This window comes from Sinocyclocheilus grahami, unplaced genomic scaffold, assembly GCF_001515645.1.
Source record: "Sinocyclocheilus grahami isolate Dianchi unplaced genomic scaffold, SAMN03320097.WGS_v1.1 scaffold89.1, whole genome shotgun sequence".
Taxonomy (NCBI): domain Eukaryota; kingdom Metazoa; phylum Chordata; class Actinopteri; order Cypriniformes; family Cyprinidae; genus Sinocyclocheilus; species Sinocyclocheilus grahami.
Genome location: NW_015505268.1, coordinates 1,508,965 through 1,527,086, shown reverse-complemented (window position 1 = coordinate 1,527,086; position 18,122 = coordinate 1,508,965). Strand labels below are relative to the sequence as shown.

General features: G+C 37.3%; 1 protein-coding gene and 1 pseudogene across 3 annotated transcripts in view; one reads left to right on the top strand and one right to left on the bottom strand.

The window, feature by feature from the left end:
• Positions 1-295: 295 nt before the first annotated feature.
• On the top strand, positions 296-2,714 carry LOC107587112 (storkhead-box protein 2 pseudogene; annotated as a pseudogene).
• An 889-nt stretch (positions 2,715-3,603) lies between these two features.
• The window catches only part of LOC107587086 (cathepsin F-like), a 34,149-nt gene continuing 19,630 nt past the window's right edge, over positions 3,604-18,122 (bottom strand). For 2 of the 3 annotated variants that reach the window (XM_016274722.1, XM_016274720.1), the window contains exons 2-14: positions 16,733-16,852; positions 16,340-16,421; positions 16,086-16,144; positions 15,379-15,451; positions 14,946-15,059; positions 14,556-14,704; positions 14,145-14,241; positions 13,802-13,882; positions 13,584-13,703; positions 12,897-12,961; positions 12,538-12,628; positions 12,301-12,359; positions 10,745-11,705 (exon numbers count right to left, since the gene is read on the bottom strand). In XM_016274722.1, the coding sequence (XP_016130208.1) occupies positions 11,631-11,705; positions 12,301-12,359; positions 12,538-12,628; positions 12,897-12,961; positions 13,584-13,703; positions 13,802-13,882; positions 14,145-14,241; positions 14,556-14,704; positions 14,946-15,059; positions 15,379-15,451; positions 16,086-16,144; positions 16,340-16,421; positions 16,733-16,852 (1,185 nt within the window). In that variant the 3' untranslated portion in view covers positions 10,745-11,630. Of the gene's footprint in view, positions 3,624-10,744; positions 11,706-12,300; positions 12,360-12,537; positions 12,629-12,896; positions 12,962-13,583; positions 13,704-13,801; positions 13,883-14,144; positions 14,242-14,555; positions 14,705-14,945; positions 15,060-15,378; positions 15,452-16,085; positions 16,145-16,339; positions 16,422-16,732; positions 16,853-18,122 lie in introns of those variants that run through there. The other variant, XM_016274721.1, reaches the window with a different exon arrangement.

Genomic DNA, 18,122 nt, shown 5'->3' with positions numbered 1-18,122 from the left:
CGATCATCCATGACCATGATCATCTTGGTACTTTTCTGGACCTTGAACGTGGTAGTTACCTTGCTGTCTATGGGAGGGTCAGAGAGCCCTCATATTTCATCAAAAATATCTTAAATTTTGTTCCGAAGATGAATGAAGGTCTTACGGGTTTCGAACAACACAAGGGTGAGTAATTAATGACAGAATTTTTGGGTGAACTAACCCTTTAAGATTGTGATATCAGTGTAATATGGATATTGTTGATATCAAGATATTTGATTTGGGGCATTTGACCTGATTGTCTTCTGTATCTTTCTATCCGGTAGGCGTCCCCACTCCAAGTATGGAGATCCTGCGGCATACGCTCAACATGCTGGTCCGAGAGCGGAAGATCTACCCCACCCCAGAGGGTTATTTCATTGTTACCCAGCAGACATACTTCATCACGCCTTCCCTCATTAGGACTAACAGCAAGTGGTACCACCTGGATGAGAGGATACCGGAACGCATGCAGCAGCAGCAGCAGCCGTGTACCTCTCCTCACTCGAGTACCATGACACCCTCCACTTCGGGATGTGTCCGGGAAAGACCTCACCACAAGAACCACAGTGACTCCTACAACAACAGCTACCGGGAGGACATCCCTAGTACGCATACCTCAACCTTACAGAGAAGGTCTAAGGAGCATAAAGAGTCCTCTCCTGTGTCTCCACCCCCTCAGCAGCAGCCATCAGAGAAGATTAAGAGTTCGCTTAGTTTTCCATTTAAAACAGAGACGAACAGTAAACACAAAGACGGAAGCAGCAGCAGCGGGGAGAAGCAGTCTAAGAAGTTCGGCCTGAAGCTGTTCAGGTTGAGCTTCAAGAAGGACAAGACGAAACATCTAGTCACATTTTCAGCCCAGTTCCCACCTGAGGAGTGGCCACTGCGGGACGAGGAGACACCCAGTACTGTTCCTAGAGAGGTGGAGATGGAGATCATCCGTCGGATCAACCCAGATCTCACGGTGGAGAACCTTGCTCGCCACACAGCTGTAATGAAGAGGTTGGAGGAGGAGAAGGCGCAGCGGAACAAAGCCAACTCCTCGGCTCAGCAGAGCGCCCGCAGCAAGAGGAGCCGCAGCCATCGAAAGGCCCAGCAGGGCAAGGCCTTGCGTTCCCATAGCAAAACACGTGCATCCAGGGGGGATCCGTCGGAAGGATCCAATCTGGGCATAACCTATGATCGGGATTACAGATTCTACAGCTCCTCATTGGTACGTTCACCACGCGAAACCATGATGTCCATGGAGCGGAATAGGGGGAAGTATATGATTCACAGCAACCCCAATATTGTGGAGTCTCACTTTACCACCGCTCCAGAGTGGGATGTTTCTGGGGAACTGGCAAAGCGGCGGACAGAAATGCCATTCCCAGAACCTTCTAGGGCACAGTCACATTCCAAAGTCCACCGAAGTCATAGTCATACGCAAGAGAGAAAGTCACGAAATGAGAGGTCGGGCAAGGCCAAAGAAAGGTCACGTTCCATGGACAACTCCAAGGGACCACTAGGTGGTCCATACTTGGGAGGCCCAGAAGACTTTGAGTGCAGTCCCGATGACAGGAGTCGGTACTATACTGATGATGGTACTTTGAGGGCATCTGCGCAGGCGACCCACTATTCCCGCATCATGCTATCTGCTGCTAGATTACACTCTGACGTTTGTGTGCCTGATGTTGGAAGAGGATCCTCAGAGGATGCTGTGCTTTACCGGACGCTGGAGAAGAGTAAAAGCAGGGATAGTCTTCCTGCTTACAACGACCTGAAGTCTTGCTCTCCCAAAACACCAGTAGACGACTATTTCCAGTGCACTGCAGCAAATGAAGTCTCTCTCTCTGCCCCACCTTCTCTTGCAAAACCCAGCCATGACTTTACGGATAGTGTCTGGAAGGGGATCTCCTCGGAGCGACTGACCCCTCATCTTACACCACCTCACCCTATAGAATATAAAGAGGAGTCTGCAAAGGGACAAAGTAGTATTTCTATAGCGTCAACAAGCCAAACCCCCGAGCATCTCCCCAATGGACGATTGTTGCACCAACACAATCCCGACTCAGGTGACTTGGACAAAATGCCAGAGGTTTACAGCCAAGAGACTTTGTTCAAACCTCCAGACTATGTGGAGAGCAGCTTCTCAAGGCCAGGTACGATAGGTAAGTCCTCTCACACCAAGTCAACAGAGGTCCTGGAGACTCAGGAGCATTTTGATAAAGCTCTACCACTGACCGTGCCACCATCCTCGGCTCAGGAGCAGGCTTCATGCGCAGAAACCACCTTCGACTATTATAACGTGTCGGATGATGACTCAGAGGAGACTAGTCATAAGAACCGGGTGGAGGAGAAAGTCCGAGAAGAGGGAGGGACAATGCAATGGCTGCTGGAACGGGAGAAAGAGCGGGATTTGCAACGGAAGTTTGAGAAGAACCTTACTTTTCTAAGTCCCAAGGAAGGTGAGAGCAACAACAGCCAAAAATCAGTCCATTCTACCCGATTGGACAGTATGGACTCCAGCAGTGTGACATTACAAATATGCATTCTGACACATTTAGCAAAGGTTTGCTTAGATTATGTTGGAGGCTTAATACTACTATGAATCACATTTTCACTAAAATGGGAGAAGCCTCTAGCATGTGAGAGGTACCGAATATACCTTAATGTAGGTCAACCACTACCAGTTCTATAACTGCAGTCTTTGAAAGGGTTTACACTATTGGTTTTGTCCTTAACTGAATTTTTGTTTAAATATGTTGTATTGGGTACTCCTTTTGTCATTTTTGTTTAAATGAACGTCATGTTTGTATTATTAAGTGCTGCATTGTTGCATTGTGTGTTCTCATCCAAAATCCATTGGGTTAATTGACATTGTTCTCAAAATGATCACAATATAAAATGGATAAGCACATGTCTGTCACTTTATCTATTGATATGGTTGAGGCTTTACTTAAAGAATGAATTGCTTTGAGCACATGATGCAACTTGAGCAACTTAATGTCCTACCATTATCCTTGTCCTCCCCTTCAACCTGCACCCAGACCCTTTGATTTAGTCTTCCAAATGTCTGAAACCTCTCATACCACAAACTTCCAGTAGATGTTTTCATGCTCAGACGTTGCAGTGCAATAATATTGACTCAGAAAACACTTTAAAGTTGGATGATAAGTCTGTGTTGCAGGCAAACATCCAACATTAAAAAGGCTCAGTGACTTCCAGAGTGAAGCTTGTGACATCTAATTGAGGAAATATACCTTGTGTTTTAAAAATCGGATTTCTTGAACTGCTGAAATTGATGAAGTGGATGTTTTCTGACTGTGTTTAGAAAAATGTGATTGGATGAAGAAAAACAAGCACTGTGCTGATACTCAGGTCACCCTGCGAGGCAGAGCGTGTTAGGAGCGCTTCACTACAGTGACAGCGACCCCGCTCGGTGCCAAAAGCCTGATGAGACATTTCAAACATTTGAGGAACAAAATGTGCCCCCATTATTTCTTTTGTTTTTGCTTTAATTGTGTTTTTAGTTTGTTTGTTTGTTTTCCCAGATTAAAGTATGTTGTTTTTCATGCAGTGGATCAGTTGCAGTTTTTACCCTGTGTGTGTGTGTGTGTGTGTTAGTTTTGTGCAATTCCTTCTTGTGTTTTCATTCAAGCTAAATTTCCAGCAGTATGTCAAACGCCTTCTAAATACTTATTATTGTTTAATACATTACCTAGATTAAAAAAGGGCACACCCAGAAAAAAATAAAAAATAAAAATATATATATATATAATACACTCCCCTCCAAAAGTATTGGAACAGTGAGGCCAATTCCTTTATTTTTGCTGTAGACTGAAAACATTTGGGATTGACATCAAAAGATGAATATGAGACAAGAGATCCACATTTCAGCTTTAATTTCCAGGTATTTTCATCTGGATCTGATAAATACAACTTAGAAGATAGCACCTTTTGTTTGAACCCACCCATTGCCCTTAACGTCCTTTTGTGACCAAAAGTATTGGAACAGATTGACTTAAACTAGATTAAAGGGAATAAGACTTAATATTTAGATGCAAATCATTTGCTTGCAATGACTGCATCAAGCATGTGACCCAATGACATCACCAAACGTTTGCATTCTTCTTTTGGGATGCTTTTCCAGGCTTTCACCGCAGCTTCTTTCAGTTTTGGGGGGTTACTCCCTTCAGTGTCTTTTTTTTTTAGCAGGTAAAATGCATACTCTATAGCAGTGATCTTCACTATTTTTTTTTCACGAGAGCCGCACTTATAGGACAAAGTTAATAGGATAGACACTTTTACTGCAAAGTATGAAAAGTTACATCCAGTCATAAATAGCATGTCTGCTTCTCAATCTGTCATCCCTGAACATACAATATGCAATGCAATACAAAGGGGTTTATTTTTTAAAGTTATTTTTTAAAGTTATTTGCTTCTACATTAGCCCATCATGTATCAAACCATAAGAGCACATTCGGCGTTAAGAGCTGGAAAGATTGCAAAACAACTCCACAGTGAGTAAATATCATGGACGTAAGGGCAGAGCAAGTTTAAATGTCTTTCTAGTCTATATTTCCATCTTGTAATTCCGCTGTTTTGGGTATTTTTAACATATAAATTATTTATAATAGAGCAGACACTGACTGTTGTTCATGTAGGCTATTTATGTTCTCATTTAGCGAGACAGCAGACGCCGAAAACACTGCGCACTTCAGTATGTGTGTAGTAAACGAAACCGCACGTCTGTGCCATTCATTCATAGAGACATGCAGGATTCATATTTAAATGGTATTTTTGCAGTTTAATATTTACAGATACCAGTCAATATTGCGATTTGATTTAAGTGTAATTACCTACTTTTGATTTATTCACCCAAACTTTGACAAATTCCGTGACATTCTGCGTTATACAGTAAATTCTGTTTTTATGACTGGATTCTGCAATTCCGTCTGCGTTTTCCGCATCGCAGAAATCATAGGGCCATAATTAAAATGGGTTCTATTGTCTTTTGTCGCGTCGCACCACGACGCTCGCGTCCAGTGTAGACACGGTGTGTGTTTTTTTTTTTTTAATGGCTTAGTTTTAGCCCTGCTCATTTTTAATGTTTTTATTAAATATCTGTATTGATCATATCGCATTATTTACTGCCATCTGCCATGCAAGCCACACATTAAAGCTTGGCGAGCCGCGCAATGAGTAACACTGCTCTATAGGATTTAAGTCTATAGGAGATTGACTTGGCCAGTCTAAAACCTTCCACTTTTTGCCCCTGATGAACTCCTTTGTTGCTTTGGCACTATGTTTTGGGTCATTATCTTGCTGCATGATGAAGGATCTCCCAATCAGTTTGGTTGCATCTTTCTGTAAATTGGCAGACAAAACTTCTGAGTTCATTTTGCTGCTGCCGTCATGTTACATCATCAGTTAAGATCCCAGAATAAGCGATGCAAGCCCAAGCCATGACATAACCTCCACTGTGGTTCAGATGAGCTTGTATGTTTGGGATCATGAGCAGATTCCTTTTTCTCCAAACTTTAGCCTTTCCATCACTTTGGTAAAGGTTAATCTTTGTCTCATCAGTCCATAAATTTTGTCCCAGAATTTTTGAGGCTCATCTCCTATTCTTCTTGCTAATGAGTGGTTTGCATCTTCTGGTGTAGCCTCTGTTCTTTTGTTCATGAAGTCTTCTGCGAACAGTAGATTGTGATACCTTCACTCCTGCGCTCTGGAGGTTGTTGCTGATGTCACTAACAGTTGTTTTAGGGTCTTTCTTTACAGCTGTCACAATGTTTCTGTCGTCAACTGCTGATGTTTTCCTTGGTCTACCTGTTTGAGGTCTATTGCTTAGTACACCAGTGGTTTCTTTCTTCCTCGGGACATTCCAAATGGTTGTACTGGCCATGGCCAATGTTTGTGCAATGGCTCTGATTGATGTTCCATCTTCTCTCAGCTTCACCATTCCTTGTTTTTCACCCATAGACAGCTTTCTGATTTTCAAGTTGGTTACACATCTAACTATAAATGCAGTCTGCACAGGCAAAATCCAAATCTGAAACTGAGCACAGGCATTCAGTGCTATTTATTGTTTGAATAATCAATAAAATAGGACACACCAGGCAACAAAACACACCTGTCAGTCACATGTTCCAGTACTTTTGGTCACATGAGCAATGGGTGGGTTCAAACAAAAGGTGCTATCCTCGAAGTTGTGTATCAGATCCAGATGAAAATACCTGGAAATAAAAGCTGAAATGTTGATCTCTTGTCTCATATGAGTTTTTTTATGTTTTTAATTTTGTAGTTTCTTGGACCAACAACAATTTTTATTTTAAAATATCCAACAGTAGGGGTGGGCGATATAACAGTAGACATGATTAACCGGTAGACATTTGTCAACCGGTTGAGATTTTGGACTATTGTCTGTGGACTATTGACATTGCTGTGCTAAGTGGTCACAAAAAAAAAATCGTATCGTTTGTATTGTATTTTTAAGCATTGCCATTTTAAAACGTTATTTGAAGCTGTTAAAATGCAATCAGCAGCGAAAAAGAACTCTTAAAGTGACAACATTCTAAAATTCTAAATAAATTTACACAGTGAAGTATGCGCAGTGTTTTTGATTACTTTATACAATGCATGTAGCATTTCTTATTTATTTGTTCTAATATAGTTTTTATTATCCTATTGCTAGTAATTAGTTTTTTTATTTAATTGCTGACTGTTTACTTGTCTTCAGTGAGCTTGAGTTTGTTTGTTTTTTTTTTAATTTAGGCTAGTATTAGTATTTTTTTGTGAAATTGACACTGGTGACAAAAATTATGAAATTTCTATGGTATCAAACATTGTGATATCATAAAGTCCTTATTTAAAGCAAAAACAAATATATAGTGATAAATATCGTTATCGTGGAATAATTACTCGTATCGTGATATGAGATTTTGGTCATATTACCCGCCCCTTCATCCCTATCCAACAGGATTTTTTTTTGGCTTTGTAAGTCTCTATCAAATGTATGATTTAAATGGTTAATAAAAGCTAATTAATTATTGCAATAATAAAATATCTAGATATATAAAATATACAAAAAATACAGATTTTTTTACAGTTATGTATTTGGAGGGGGTAAAAATTGAATGGATTCCACTTGTAATTTGATTTATTTAATACATTTTGATTCCCCCTTTGAAATTTGGGCAGTCACATTTATAATGGGCTGAATAATTTGATATTTTCCGATTATTTTTTTTATATGAAGACTTGCATTCCTACAACTCTCATATAGTCATTAGGGCTGTCAAAATGGCTGAAAACTAAATTAGAATTTTGTACTTAAATATTATCAAAATTCTAATTATATTTGAATTTAAAAATGCATAATTTCAGTTAGGCTGAATAAAAACTTTTGGCTTCTCTCCTGAGGCCACAAGAGGGCGCATCGAGCAAAATATTACTAATGCACGTTTATTCAAAGCATAACATTGACATCTGTGAAAAAAAGTGAATAATGTTTAAAATAATGTTTATAAACCAATTACAATTAATTAAGTTGCTTAACTATAAACAAAACAGCATCATGTATGTATTCATAGATTATTACAAAGGGTCGAAAGCCAATCACACAGAATATAGATCAGCATTAATAACAAGATTGTGATAGTTAACCTTGACTAACCCCATCTTTGTTCCTTTTTCAGCCTGTTACTAATCAATTTTCCATTTCTGCTTTCTTCATAACACTTTCATTCTCTTTCCCTTTCTGTCCTTCTGTACCGCTTCAGCACGCGGGAAAGCCTTGCTTCGAACACCTCGAGTAATGTGGAAAATAGCAGGCGCCAGAATATGGCTTTGAGTCCAGGACACATTGGCACCAAAAGACCCCCGCCGCCCTACCAGCCCCCCAGCTTCCGCACCATCCGTGAGCCTCCCGCCAACCGCACGGAGAAACAGGCCTCCATCACCAGCGTGTAGTGATGGGGACCGCTGTTAAACCCAACTTCACCAGGACTGTTACAATCTTACAGCGCTCGTGTGACGCCTGTTCCTGCTGTTTTCAAATGTAGACGTGTTTCAAAAACACACTTCATCATTATTCACTGGAGGTATCTTTTACTTCTTTTTTTGTTGTTGTTGATATTTGTAACAAATACTGCTGCAGACAAACAAGTCACTTCATTAGGACTAAATTTACGCTGATCTGCGATCTGTTTGGGATAAAATCCACGATCAAACTCATTTGTAGGTGTCCTTTATAGCTTAATGTATCCACTACGGGTCTTAACTGTCTTCTGATCCAAACTTGGCTGCGTTGCCTCTGCCTATTCATTCATCGCTCTGTCTGGTGTGTCACTCTGTACGCTCAGGTCCCTCTGAACTCTACTGACTTAGTGTCTCACATTTGCTGGCCGAAATTTGAAGGCCATGATAATCTCCCTGGAAATCCGAACAAGCTCATCTGTTTCTGCTGGAATCGTTCTACCGCATCCTTGTGTATCGTCCGCCGTCCTGGGATTTCTCTGGGACATTTATGTAGAATCTTAACAAAACATACCACCGTTAATGCATTATTTGTTTATAAAAAAAAATATCAATTTAAAAATTACTGGTGCTTTCTCATTGAATGGACCGTTATTATTTTAAAGAAAAAAAAGTTGGAATCCATTTTTTTCCCCTCCAGATTTTCTCTTTTAACCAGGTGCTCAACTACTGGATGACACAGAATACACACATTGCTACCTCCACTATTTGTACAGTCGTAGAGGGAGACGTCCACCCCCACCTTAGGCCCGCTGTATTAGACAAACCACTATCAGCTTGCAAACTGTGAATGTACTTCTAGTGCTTTTCAATCACATGTCCATCATCAAGCGTTAGTAACCTACTGTTCTCATACTAATAGAGCCAAGTCTCATTGTAATAGAGAGGAGACTTGTGTAGAGTTTGGAATCATATAGGACCCATATAGAGTGGATCATTTAGAACTTCATATCTCTGATATGTCCTGCCATGTTCAATTATTTATTGTTATTATGATTATTATTATTACAATTACTTTTTTAGTGCACAAATTCATGGTAAGCATTTAGAACAATATTTCACTGATTCTTGAGAAGTGGGGCAAAACTTTATTATTGTTTTATTTATTTAAAATAATAATAATAAACGGGGGGGGGGTCATTGTTTTTAACACTGAGACTTTGCATTGTTTTTAACGCTTTTAAAATATTAAAATAGAAAGTGTTATTTTAAATAATAATAATGTTTCACAGTTTTTTTATATTACATTACAGTTTATATATACATCAACGTGTTCCCTTTCTATAATTTGCCACCTCCATCATAAAGATTTCCTATTAGAATATTGAAGTCCTGTTACTATTAGCAACACTAGAAAAATAAAGTGGCTACAGCAAATTAATACTTATATGGTTATGATAGTGTGATATTTTCTTCATTCTTAAAGTTGAATGCTAAATTTGTCAGTACTTATGATTAATATTTGACATTAGTCAGCTCATTTTTATAAATACTGACAAGTCTAGCAAATTGTCACATGACCGTACACATTTTGTATCTGACCTGTGAACTAGTCTTGTATGAATTATTTCTAAAGTAGCAACCAAGTCAGAAAATTACAAGTACAAGTTTACACACAATAATTATTTGATGCATTAACATTTGTTTTTTGCCCTGTTTTGCCCCAATATTTAAGAATCAGTGATTTCTAAGTTTTTAAATAAGTTACTCAATTATAAATAACTCTTTCTTTTGTGAAACGATGGTTCACTGCTCCATTTAGTGAACATCTGTCATATTCATCCGAGTACGAGTCCCCTCATGAGTTCTAGAGGACTGTAAAATGTCACGCTCTCCAATAAATGGATAAACTGCAGCCAGGACTACCTTGTTATACCATTTTTGCACTAATGCCTGTTCTCTGGTGACTGTAAAAAGAAAAGAAGGGGAAAAAATCATCCGAATGGATGTTCTGTTTATAATGAACATATTTCATACGAAATACTGATAGTCCATGAAATGTCTTCCCAAAACATGATGGATTTCTTATGGTTCTCAATAACATTGTTCCTTATTGTGACATTATGTCATTCTGTAAGAGATGGCCTATCTGTCAAGCTGAGTATAAAAACCTACAAGGGGGATTTTTTTTGGTAAAGTCTATAATATTTAAAAAAAAAAAAAAAAATTCCCCGTTTGTGTAGTTGTGCTGTTAAATGTTTTAGTGTACTAAATCCCTCCCTTGGGGATTGTGTAAATTTTTAAGACAATAAAATAACATGACATGTTTAATTTAACTGTGTGATCTCTGTTGAGGTCAATGAAATGTGTGGAAATTGCAAAGCTATTCGGACTGAGGTGAACTACCACAAATAACCACTAGACTCCACAAAATCTGCAAAGCATTCACCTTGGATGAAAAGTATTTTCCGTTTCGTGAAGCTTAATCATTTATATATTTTATGTATTTTAGTTTTTTCTCTGATTTTTTCTGCTTCATCTAAAACCACCCAAACAACACTTCAAGTTCCACTTTTAACTCAAAAACTAATCTGAGGTTAACCATAGTTCTCTTGCTTCATTTACTGCTGTTTGCGCTTTCATCCTGGGTTGCATACATTTTAAAGTGGCTAAAATTTGAAACTAATTTAAGCCTTTTCTAAATGAATATTGCTCATTTATTGAACTAAGAAAAACTTGACTGTTATTGCAGCATAAAGCATGACTGAGACATTTGGGAGTTTATTCAGCAATACAGCTTTGATAATGCATTAGAGGTACAGCTGGTTTGAACAGTAACAACACAGCAACTGAGAAATGCATCTTTTCTACCACAACTCGAACCTCAAACAAATCTTCCATTGTGCATTTGGAAGAAGCATCAGCAACTTTTTCCCATGCAGCAAAATATGGTTAAAAAAAAAAAAAGAGGAAGATGTGCGGGTAAAAACAGCTATACTTACATTAACGGAATGATCACAATATACTGTGGAAATTCATAGTGTGCAAAATCTAGTTTCCAAGACCAGCAGCTAAAAATATTCAGTAAAATGCACTGTTAAAAATTGATAAGTGCTAATCTGTTCAGCAGGTTTAAAAGCAAATATGACACTGGCTCAACTCACTATTTTGAAATTAAATTAACAATTAGATAATACAACACAGAATAACAAAACTGATTAGAGTAAAATATAAAGTAATTACCTAGTCTAAAATCACAACAACACATAGACTATGTAATGTTTTAGTAACATGGTAAACTGTGCTGTTATCTGTTGTGTGGTAATCTGCTGTGTCTGTAACATCACATGTGGATCTGAGGTAATGTACATCAAAATTCAGCTATAGCATTATGTAACAGCAAAATGACTGGTACCTAAAGTACATGACCTCAAGAGAAATACTTCATGTATCTGAACTACTGAGAATTATGTGCTTATGTAGATGAAATGTGTGCAGAATGTGTGTTTACACTGTGTTCACAGATCACATCCTGACTGAAACAGAGTGAACTCTGAGCACAATCATCACGTTCATGACTGGGCTGTTTTCAAATGTTTTGTATCCATGCTTGCTTGCTTTCTGATTGTGAGTGTGAGTGTGTGCGTCTAATTCACAATTGCAGATGAGCACATCTTGTTGATTCCACACAGTCTGGATCCTCTGTACAGGTAATAGTAACCCTATAAGAGAAGTACAGGAAACATTTGAACATTTCTGTGATATCACAGTCTACAAACATCTACATGTAAGTTACGAGCAGGACCAAATGTTTTTTTTGTTTAGTTTTTTTTCTGTGCTGGTTTCGGTGGAAAATCTACAATAATTGCAAACAACACATTTTTATTGATAAAACTTATTTTTATAGCAGTTTTCATATTGCAGCTCAAAGTGCTTCGTGAGGTCAAATATAAACCAAAAAAACGATGCATTTTCACACAATAGCAGTAAATAATGATATCAATATAACTCAAAAGCAACTTGTGTCTTTTAAAAGATGTGGCTCACCTTTTAAAAATATGAACCACCACTGGATCACTTTTAGTGTATTGTGTGCCAAAAGAACGGGACTAGAAGACCTTAAATTTTAATTTGGAGCAATTTTAGATGCTTTTCACTTTATTTTCTAACAATCAAACTTACTGACATTAAAACATCAGTAATGTTTTCCAACATCAATCAAGAATAGATGTCTACAGAGGCCATGTATTAATGATTTTAACATCAAATAATGATTGCTGCCATTTTCTTGCACATTGTTGAGGTGATTGTTCATACCTGCTCTCCATAGTCCTCTCCCCAGCTGTTCTTGATGGCCCAGAATGGAATGCCATTACCTGCACAAAAAAGCAGCAAAATAAACATCACTAAGCAACTCTGTTGACTGATTCTATATGCCTGTAAATGTATATAGTGAAATGTATATAATGAAACTTTGTTTGGCACAGCCTTGCTGTTTAAACACCTGAAGTTCACATCTGAATCAGTACAAACATTGAAATCAATATAACTCACGTTGTCCGAATCCCACAAGCAGCACAGCGTGATCAATCATCCAGGGGTTGCAGAAGATCTTTAGAGGATGAGACACTCCCTTTCTGTAGAACTAAAGACAGTAAAAAAATAAAACATGTTTAAAAAAGGCAACTTCAAGTAATCAGGTAAAGATACGTATTTTTTTTGTTGCATTAGAAACGTGTGGCTTATTTTATATATATATATATATATATACACACACACACACATTTGTTTTTACTGTTTTCTCATCAATTACATTACATATAATTTTGCCCAGAACATTACAGGGAAATATATTAATGCATGCTAATGGTATATTTTTCCAATAAGGCAGTTCCATGGTGTGTTTGTTTTACCTGCATGGCGAAAGCATTGAGGGCAGCAGAGACCGGACCCTTCTCAGCCAGCCAAGCAGCAATCTCTACAAGGCAATACCAATCAAGACATTTTACAGTTCTACTGTAACAAAAAAATCTTTAAATCGGTGCTGTTCTTTTGAACTTTGTGTACATCAAAGAAAATATGGTATTAAGCAGTAAAACTGTATTCAACATTGATGATCATTTAAAAAGATGTTTCTTGAGCAGCAAATCATATTATAATGATTTCTGAATAATCATGTGACACTGAAACTTGAATAATGATTCTAAAAATGTAGCTTTGCATCACAGGAATAAATAGCATTTGAATATAAATGTATTCAAAGAAAGAAAATTGTTACTTTAAATTGTAATAATATTTAGCATTATTACTGTTTTTACTATGCAGCCTTGGTGAGTTAAACATTTAAATAAATCTTACCCAAATTTTTGAACACAGGTGTATTTCCATTTAAAACACTGGATGCTCTGTAATTATCGATGGTATATTAACACTTAAGTAAGATTAGCTTATAGCTCATATTTCTCTCCAAATGTTCTGATATAAATATTTGATATTTTTAATTTCCTCTAGCGCAGGTATTTCCATCATCAGAGTTGTTTTAATGTGTTTTAAATTGAATTGAGTTTATTGACACATCTCTAGTTCCTCATCTCTCTCACCGTTTTCATTGTCAGGCAGCTCAACGGAGCTGTTAATGTAGGCGGCCACCTTCCCTGAAGAGAAATCACAGCTCTGCTTGTGTCCTATGTAGTTGTAGTCTGTTTCTGTTTCAAGACCTCCTTTATAGGTAAAAGAAAGAAGCACATTTATATGGGCCATGTTTATTCTTACAGATTCCCTATAGGTAGTTTGATTGAAAGGGAATGTGATTTCTTACCGAGCTTCTCAATGGCTTCGTAAGCGTTAGACGGCAGTCCACCTCCACATGCTTGGTCCAGTTTATCACAGTCCACTAATTCTGTGAGGTAAAGAGGTGAGCAATGAAACTAATGTACCTTTTCACTGAATTTAGTCATTTGTTCAGGATTCTTTGGTGAATAGGAAGTTCAAAAGAACAGTATTTATTTGAAATACAAATCTTTTGTCATTATAAATGTCTTTACTGTCATTTCTGATCAGTTGTGAATGCATCCTTGCTGCATAAAAGTATTAATTTCTTTAAAAAAAAAAAATCTCTCACTGACCCCAAACTTTTAAACGGTATTGTAGTTTATATTTACCCTGCTCAGAGAGGGAAAGAAGCTGTCCGGTTTTCTTGAACCACTGTCCCTCAATGTTTCCAGTCACAGAAAATGCCCAACAGGAGCCACACATGCCCTGCAACAGACAGTCCGTTAAAATGTTTAACATTTACAAACCAATCAAAATGAATGATTTTGCTTACCCGTATTTGCATACTGAAGGTAATAAATATAGGTGACCACTCTTAAAAATAAACACAGTAACGAACTTAAACGTGAATGTTTACAATCAAAATACACAGGGATTAATCACACTAGAAATAATGTAAAGGCTTAATTAACCCAAGTTTACCAGGGTTACAATAATAAAACATGTTAATTTGAAGTTAAATTCTGCAGACGTACTCGGACTGATGTTTCACTGATTCACGCTAATCTGTGCCATCATACCTGATTCTTCACAGGACTGACCGCCCCGTGGTCCCTCCAGTCCCAGCTGTCAGGAGCAGCCTTACTAGCCGGAGTCGCTGGATTCATCTCCTCCTTCAGGCTCCACTGACTCAGCATTGGGTTCAGGTACATCATTCTGAACTCATCCTCTAAACACACAGATGTTGGGATCAGCTGCATTGATATGATCTTATACTCGATATATATTAGACTGGTCACAAGTGTTACAAATGTTGTAACAGCGTCTTTGAATCATGTAATAACTATTGTTAATCATGTTAATTTTGGCTTGGATTGTTACTTTTGACCACTGAGTCACCACTAATTGGCCATTTTTGCTCATTTTATTAACGGAGTAATCACCGATAATCAACAAATCCATAAACATACCTGTGAGGTCACTGAACTTGGTGACCCCGTACTCAGCTGACCCCTGTTCCAGAGATTGCAGTGTTTGTGCCGTTTTCATATTCCCCTGGAAAATGCGCAGACGCTTCTCTGCCTCTGTGGAGTGAAATGGATCAGTGCTTAAAGAAGGGATTTTTATTGTGTTATGTGCATTACAAATAGCCATTTACTGACATACTAGTGTAGAAAACTAATATGGTAATAGTTTACATTATGGTATCTATGTGAGAGGTAATATATATTAATATACTGTATATGTATACTTATAAAATTGCACAAGATCACAAACTGATTACTTGTTTATTATTATTATTATTACAAATTTCCTAGTACCTGAGAAATTACAATATAAAATGTAGAATAAAATACAAGTGTGACAAATTCATAGTAATGTAAAGTATATTCTGTGTTTTACCTTCTTGGGAGCTGTATGTTCGATTGTATGTGATCATAAAGTTTTTAAACTCGGTCAAAAGCTCCACAGTTTCCTGAAAATAGCAAAAAATAAAAAATCATAAACTGCATGATGAAAAGCTCACAAATATTTAACACTGTAAAGCCTGACATTTGAAATAATGGTTTGAAAAAAAAAATGAAATGGAACTGTTTATTGAATTTTAGACAAAATATGAAAAAAAAAAATCTTAAAGTTTGCATGTGTGTGTTTTTTTGTTGAGTATTATATTTGATACATCAGGCTTTTATATAGCTCATATAATATAATAATGAGTATATGGAGCTCATAATTGAGGAGGAAAAAATATTTCTCAGAAGCCTCATGTATTATATTTGATACTCATATTCTACATATTCATATTCTAAGTTGCTTCAGTCCGCTAAGTGTTCATCTTGTAATATTGCTAACAATATAAAAGTTATTCTTACATTTACTTTATAAAAATTAGTAAAGATTTCACAGCAAAAAGACACATGAACCATGACCTGATGGGGGACATACTAAAAGGTCTTTTATGTTTATACTAATAATCAGATGACAGATAGCATGTAGTGTGCACAATAGGTTTTTCAACAAAGTTTTGATGCAGTAGGCTTTATAGGGTTAATTGCAAATTGCAAATATTTTAATGACATTTTTGGTGTACACTGCACACTTATCCATACCTTCATGGGTTTGCCATGGGTTAGAGGTACGGCTGCAACCTTTTTGAGCTCCTTGGAAACTAAGACATGAACAATATCAAGGTTAACTAAACATGCATGTGGCTGTATGATCAAAATCACTTTATATCCTGTCCTAAAACACTACAATGAGTATGCATGTCTCTGTGTTTTACACCACAGCAGTCTATCATGTGATAAAGATGATTTGGACTACATGAGGCTGACAGATCTGCCATCTGTCCCAGGCTACTGACCCGCAGGCTGGCATTTCTGTTTAAGTAGGGTGGATTTATTTTCCCAGGGAATGTCCCAAACCTCAAACAAACAAACCTCCGTCTGTGGAGAGACAGAATGGGGTGATTAGGACAGAGAATGTGGATTGTAAATTTACAAGAACTGCATTTCTTTGCAGCAGATGGGCAGATCTAATTTTTGAACAAAAACATGGGGTTATCATACTGGATTTGATTTATTTTGAACATGAAATCAAAATCAAAATTGCAAACATGCTAATAATGGACAAAAAGAAATTCCACCCTAAATGGGTTGTGTGCTGTGTATTGACTGTTACAGAATCATCTGAATTTGCCATTACAAGACACTGAGTAGTGATGTTTTATATGGCTTAAGAATTAGTGTTTGCTCACCTTCTGTTTGTGAGGCTCAGGGAAAAAGTCACAGGTGTCCACACCGCTCAGCTTTAGGGATTTCTTACACTGAGTGCTTCCAATCTCAACCATAATACTGTACCGAACACCTTTTACCAGCTGTGGAAGACACAGAACAGAAATTAAAGAAAAAAATGTTCAATGGAGGAATAATTATGGTTGTGGAATATCAAACTTCTATAAATAATCTTAACATATTTCAATAAAGATGGACATTTAATAGAAAAAGATTTATAAAAACTTTCTAATAATTCATATAAATAAATACACAATTTTTTATATCACAAGCTGCAAGAATTTGTGGTATTTATACAACAGTATAAATTTTTAACAGCTTTTAAATATACCGCCCTGATGCTTCTTGTATTCTTCCATCTGTGTAACATTTCTGTAGTTAAAGCTGCAGTCCGCAAGTTTTGCCTCTTTGTCGCCATCTGTGTTTGAAAACCTGCAATTGCAGCTGTTTGCGGAATTATCTTCCTTGCGTGGGTTGTGCGGCTGTGTACAGGATGAATCTAATGTTTTGAGCAGTATGTGTGGCAGTCAGTCACCGCACCGGTGTGGATATTTACTGTACTTCGCAATCACAGATTCTAGCCTACGTCTTGGAATACGACCCAAATAAGAATTTTCACCGGATATTGTCATCTGAACAAGTAACAAGTCTGCCACATTTGTTCTGACCAACTGAGGAAAAAAGCATTACAATAAATCGGGCTACCAATGGTGATTAAATCTAAAGATCGGTTAGCTCATATCACATCAAACCATGCAAATTATTATTATTGTTATACTTTATTCTCAAATTATTAAAGTTAACAACATCAGCATTGGCTATAGTGTGTATTAGCGTGTAGATTTCAATTTCTGTACAGTCTACCATTCGAATTTCATATTAAGAAATTCTTTTAACCCAAAAAGCAAATTATGCTCCATTCGAACTGGTTTTCTTAAAAATACAGATTTTGTGTAATCCCAGGCTATCTGTAATCAAAAGCACATTTAAAACTGGAATATAATTTCATTCACATGTGTTTCATAAACACATAATCCTTTATGGATTACAATCCGCCATCAAAATGATACATTTGATTATTCCAGCTGCTGTGAGAAAAGGCTATAAACGATCCGCCACCTGCAGCATCCTCACACGTCATAGCCTAGTAGCCGGGACAACTTCTTTATGTTTACAGGCGTGACGTAATGACGCAGTGCCATGCTCGAATTTCCTGCGAAAACCTACCCGTACCACTCAAATTAGAAAACATTATTATAAGCTAACCGTTGTGAATCGGGCTAAAGTAAGGCGATAGTTTTGAACACTGGCTGGTTATGTACTTGCTGTTGATTTTGGATCATTTTTAACCAA